Source organism: Orycteropus afer, unplaced genomic scaffold (assembly GCF_000298275.1).
Source record: "Orycteropus afer afer isolate SDZICR_OR568_19922 unplaced genomic scaffold, OryAfe1.0 scaffold00062, whole genome shotgun sequence".
Classification (NCBI taxonomy): Eukaryota; Metazoa; Chordata; class Mammalia; order Tubulidentata; family Orycteropodidae; genus Orycteropus; species Orycteropus afer.
The window spans coordinates 11,741,924-11,747,814 of record NW_006921649.1 but is presented as its reverse complement, the minus strand read 5'-3'; the positions used below and the strand labels follow the sequence as shown (position 1 = coordinate 11,747,814).

Sequence of the window (5,891 nt, the reverse complement as noted above, 5' to 3'; positions counted from 1 at the left end):
GTGCTTTTTTCCAAGGCACTGCAGGATCCTTGTATGAGGGACAGTATCTCTGTGGGGCTCAGGTATTCCTGCAGCTATATGAACCAGCATTCATGAATCAGCAGTGGCCCAAACAGCAGATTAGTTTTCCAATGTCTTTATTTTCTTGTTTGCCTGAACAGTGTCAGAGAGCATACCTAATTAGAGGAGTCCCTGGCAAAGGCTGTCCCACATTGCCTCTATCCCAAGTCCCAACCCCAGTCCCTCACAAGTGCTTTCTGAGGGTAGAGCATGGCATCTCCAGGTATGCTTCTCCCAGGAGGGCATCTAGCCATTCCTCCAGGTCCTGGACCAGCTGCTCCAGCTCACGCAGCTCTTCGTCCAGCTTCTCCAAGAGAACACGCAAGTTTTGCTTCAACCAGTGCCTGATGAACTTTACTGGTACTTCAGAGCAGTCATTGGTCTGATATTCAAGCCCCTGAAAGGCACATAACAAAGTGGAATCTTGCACATTTTCATGTGCGATCCCTGTGCCACTGGCTTGAGAAGTTCCCTGAGTCTTTGCACTTGTATCTATCCCCACCTTCTCCACCTGGCCAACTCCTACTTAACCTTTAAGACCCAGCTTGCCAATGACACCTCCTCTAGGAAGCCTTCTCAGATTTCCTCAGCCAAGTTTATCATCCCCTCCAGTACTTTCCTGAATATGTTACCTGGGTTGCCACAGTATCCTGGGGGTAGTTACATTCTCTGATCTTTTCTGACACTTCCCAACTTCTTCCTGAAAGAGGCAAAAATACCATCTCTTAATAAGTGAAAATGAGCAGTGGTTGAAATAAACACGGTGGGTCATCCCAGTGGAATGAAGAGGGGAAGAAGAAGGCAGTTTGTTGGCGGCCCCCTTGGCATGCAACCACCTCCAGAATCTCTCTCCCCACTCCGTGTGGACTCAGTTTCTCTCTTCTCGGAGACTCCAGAATGCTCACCTGATATCCATGTGCCCAAGTACAGCACCAAGACCAGCAATGTCAACAGTGACTGGGGGCAAGAAGAGGGGGAAATAGAGGGTGAGTTCCTGGAAGGCAGAGAACCTCTCCCTTCTCCCCTACTTCCCTTGCTTAGGAACAGGCATGGGATGCTGCTGCTGCTGCTGTTGCTGTTATGTGCCATTGAGTCAGATCCAAGGTGGTATCACTATGGAAGTAGGTTGCCCAACCTTCCTTCCGAGGAGTGGCTGGTGGGTTTGAACCACCAGCCTTCTGGTTAGCAGTAAAGTGCCTTAGACACTATGCTACCAGAGCTCCTATGGGATGCTGCTATACGGTAGTTTTTAGAGCTTAACTCTTTTTCTCTTGTTGTTAGGTGCCGCCAAGTCAGTTCCGACTCATAGTGACCCTATGCACAGCAGAATGAAACACTGCCCTGTCCTGCACCATCCTCACAATCATTGCTATACTCAAGTCCATTGCTGCAGCCACTGTGGGTATCCATCTTGTTGAGGGTCTTCCCCTTTTTCACTGACCCTCTACTTTACCCAGCATAATATCCTTTTCCAGGGGTATCATGACCTTCAGACAATGCGATCCAGTTACAAGAGACGAACTCTTTTTTCTAGTTCTTGAAATCACACATGCTTACTACAAAACCTCCCAAATTGCACAGATAGATAACATGGTAACTTTCTGACATGTAGTTGTGTTTTCCCACCTTTCTCCCTTATAAGAAAGAAGACCTTCCTTTTTCTCACCTCACTTTTATATCTTTTGGTTTTACTACTCTTTTAAAAAATCAACTTCACTGCATTATAATTTGCATACAATAAACACATATATTTAAACATAGTTTGATGATTTTTTACAAATGTGTATACCTGTGGACTCCCATTTCAATCAAGATATAGAACATTTTCCATCATTTCCATTTTTCAATTTCCCTCATGCCCTACCTCACTAGAGGGAACAACAAAACTGCTTTCTGTCACTGAAGAGTAGTTTTGCCAGTTCTATAACTTTATTTATAAAGTTAAATTGATAGTATATATTCTTTCATGTTTGCCTTCTTTTTTCTCCATGTAATGTTTTGAGATGCATTCACACTTTTCTGTGATTATTTGATTGCTGAATAGTATTTATAGTGTGTGAGTATACCACCATTGATCTATTTACTGTTGAGGACTTCTGCCTTGTTTCCAGGTTTTGGCTATTATGAATAAAACTTCTTTGAACATTTGTGGAAAAATTTTTGCATGATAAGAGTGATGGAAATATTCAAGAATGAGGACAACTGAACAACATAACTATATTTAATGTCATGGAACTGTACATGTAAAGATAGTTGAAATGACAAATGATTTGTTACTTACATCTTTATTACAAAAAATGTAGTAGAAAATCTTTCTGTGGATATATAGTCTCATTTCTCTTGGGTTAGTATCCAGAAAGGCAAATGTTGGATTATATGGTAAGGGTATGTGTCTTGGTTCTCTAGTGGTGCTATAACAGAAATACTACAAGTGGATGGTTTTAACAAACAGAAATTTATTCTTACATTTTTTTTTTTTTTTTAAACCAAACTCACTGCTGTTGAGATGGACCCGACTCATAGTGACTGCTCCTTGAGTTTCTGAGGTGGTATCACTACAGAAGTAGATTGCCCAACCTTCCTTCTGAGGAGTGGCTGGTGGCCAGCCTTCTGGTTAGCAGTCAAATGCCTTAGGTACTACGCCACCAGAGCTCCTTCTCTTACAGTTTAGGAGGCTAGAAGTCTGAATTCAGAGTGTTGTCCCTAGGGGAAGACTTTCCCTGTCTCTTGTTCCTAGGATGGTCACAGCACAGGGAACCTGGGTCCAAATGATATGTTCCACTGACAGGTCCTCTTTCTTGGTGCTGGTAGGAACCCCGTCTCTGCTTGCTTCTCTCTCTCTCTCTCTTTTTTTTTTTTTGGTATGTTTTACTGTGCATATTTATTTATTTATTTATTTATTATTTTAAGAGCTTGTTTTACTTTCAACGTAACGTGTACATTTAGTTTCATTCCACATTCACCATGTCCAACTCTGACCCAGTCTTCTCCCCTCCCTACCCTATAACCCTCCCCCTGTGTCCCTTGTATTTATGCACTCTGTTTGTCCTGCATTTCCTCAGTTTGAATGCTGGTCCTCTCGTGTCCAGTGGTCTATTGCTCTAAGAGATGTATTATCATCGAGTATGTGGGTATATCATCCTGGGTTGAGTGGTCTGCATGTACATCTTGTTAACTATTGGGCTGAGAGCCAGCCCCTGGGAATGAGTTTTATTCCAGGAGCAGAATGTATTCCAGGGCCATAGTATTGGGAGTCTCCCCGGATTTCATCTGACCAGTAATTCTGGTCATTATTGGCTTCTCTCTCCTTTTATCTCTTGTAATATAAAAGTCTTGTAGGCCACACTCCAGGGAATCTCCCTTTACATTGATCAGGGCTGTGATGGGACTAAGGGTGTTGCAACCCTTAGTTGCGTATTCCAAGGTCTGATTGCTCTTCTATTTATTTAACTGTTTCTCATCAATGTGCTTTCTAGGTTTTCTTCACCAGCAAGCTTGTTAGATTTCCATTTTGTGCTATGTGGTGGGTGGTAAAAGGAAGAAAGTGGATTAGGATTAGATTTTTTTTCTCCTTTTGCTGGTGGTGCATTGGGACCTGAGGGAAATCAGTTCTTTTCCCTGAGCCTGGGTTTCTTCATCTGTAAAATGGATTTTGAAATATCTTGAAAAGTCTCTTGAAAAGACAAAATGGAGGCTCTGTGGTTGAATCAGTTGGGAAATGTTGTAGTAACCAAAACTAACAGGTATCTTCGCTACAGGATTTCTCAGAGCCTTCATTATACAAATGAGCAAAGATAATCTCCAAGAAGGGGCTAAGGTACGCGTTCCCAAACTGATGGGCCATGGAAAACCCTCCTCCTTTTTTTTTTTTTTTTTGAATACTTTTCATTGTAGTTAGATGAAAGTTTACAAAACAAATTAGCTTTCCATTCAACAATTTATACACATTTTCTTTCCTGACATTGGTTGCAATCTCCTCAACGTAAGAGCACTCTTCCCATTTACTCTCTGGGTGCCTCATTTCCATTCATCCTTCTTTCCTGCCCCTTTCTGCTTCTGAGGTTTGTTTTCAGGCAAATGCTGCCCTCTTGGTCTCTTATGACTAATTTTACTGAGAAGTACATTCCTTCCTGGTTTTATTAATCACCTTATAGGCTTATCTATTGTTTGGCTGGAAGTTGGTCCCTGAGTGTGAGTTCAGTTCCAGGCTTGAAGAGGCCACAGTCTCGGGGGTTCCACCAGTCTCAATCAGACCAGTAAGTCTGGTCTTTTTGATGATTTTGAATTTTGTTCTACATTTTTCCCTCTCCCTCTCTGTCCAGGACCTTCTATTGTGGTCATGGTCAGAGTGGTTGGCAGTGGTAGCCAGGCACCATAGAGTTCTGGTCTCAGGGTAGTGGAGGCAATGGTTAGTGTGCTCCATTAGTCTTTTGGACTAATTATTTCCTTGAATCTTTTTCTTCACTTTTCTTGGCTCTGGACGAAGAGAGACCAATAGTTACCCATTTGCAGAACATGAAACAAGATCCATATTTCATAATGTATGTAAAAACTAACTTAAGTTGGATCAAAGACCAAAATGTAAAACCTAAAGCTATAAAGATCATGGAACCCTATTTATGATTTCTTCCTAAAATTTCTGGGGTTTGGAATTTGTGAAACTCTTTTTAGGAAAAGCTGCAGTGTTATTTGAGCCCCTTAGGGCTCCCAGTGTATTGTGGGGTCCAGCATATCGGAGGTGCTTGGCACATGTCTATTACATGAACGAGTTAACAAATCTTTTGAAAACACATATAGATAGGCATTCATTACCCAGCTTAAAACTGTTTAATGGCTCCTTATTACCCTCAAAAGAAAATTCCACCCCTTTCCATAGTATGCAAGGCTCAACGACCTTCATAGCCTCCTCTTCTATCACTCCCTCACTTTCCATCTGGGAGGCAGAGGGGTGCAGTGGTAACCCTTGCTAAGGGTTCTGGAATTGGATGGCCTGACTTTCCAGTCCTGCCTCTGACATATCCCATCTGTATAGCCCCCAAAAAAGTCATTTTTGCCTTCCTGAGCCTCAGTTTACCCATCTGTGAAAGAGATTGATAATAGTAGCTACCTCTTGGAAATGTTGTCAGTCATGAAAGAGGGAGTGGGTGGAAAGCATCCACTGTGCACAGTAAATGTTCAAGTTTTCCTTTTTAACAGAAGCTCCCCAGTTTGGGTATATTCTCCTGATTATTTTAGTTCATTCATTCATTGATCACCTATTATACACCAAGGACCATCCTATATACCAGGGATAGAGCAAGAAACAAAGCAAAAAACCCTACCCTTCTGGAGCATATTTTCTGCTGGTAGCACTGAGGGGTAAATAGAGTTAGTAACTACTTCAGCCTCAATCCACTGGGTGAGACCCAGGGAGAGTTGGGCTGAAGGGCCATTCTTGACTTTGAAAACTTCACCATCTGTCTGGAGGAGCTCAGACAGGGAGGAAAGCATGTACCCCTAGTGTGGCCTTACCTGCTTCTTGTCTTCAGAGCGGCTGTTTCTTCTCCTTTCAAATAGTTCAGCTGCCACTTGCACCCTGTTGCCTACCTGTGGGATCACCATAGCCTCAGTCAGGCTGCCTGGTGAGAACAGGGCACCCCCACCAGACAGGCAGAGGGGTGGCCTTCCCCTTCACCCACTTCTAGTCACCAGGCATCCCTTGAGCATGAGTTCTGATGTCACAGAGGTGGGGGACAACAAGGCCCCCACATTCTCACCACTCTGATTTTTAGCCCCTTCTCTCACACTTTTTTCTTTTCCACATAAATGTAGAAATTTCTCCATAGTCTCTT

General features: G+C 42.8%; 1 protein-coding gene across 1 annotated transcript; it reads right to left on the bottom strand.

Annotated features, from left to right (window-relative positions):
- Nucleotides 1-244: 244 nt before the first annotated feature.
- On the bottom strand, nt 245-5,661 carry SMIM23 (small integral membrane protein 23). The gene is made up of 4 exons (XM_007939778.1): nt 5,572-5,661; nt 966-1,017; nt 693-760; nt 245-457 (listed from the first exon to the last, which is right to left on the bottom strand). The coding sequence occupies exons 1-4, from the start codon at nt 5,659-5,661 to the stop codon at nt 245-247; spliced, it is 423 nt and encodes a 140-aa protein (XP_007937969.1).
- Between the last annotated feature and the right edge of the window lie 230 nt (nt 5,662-5,891).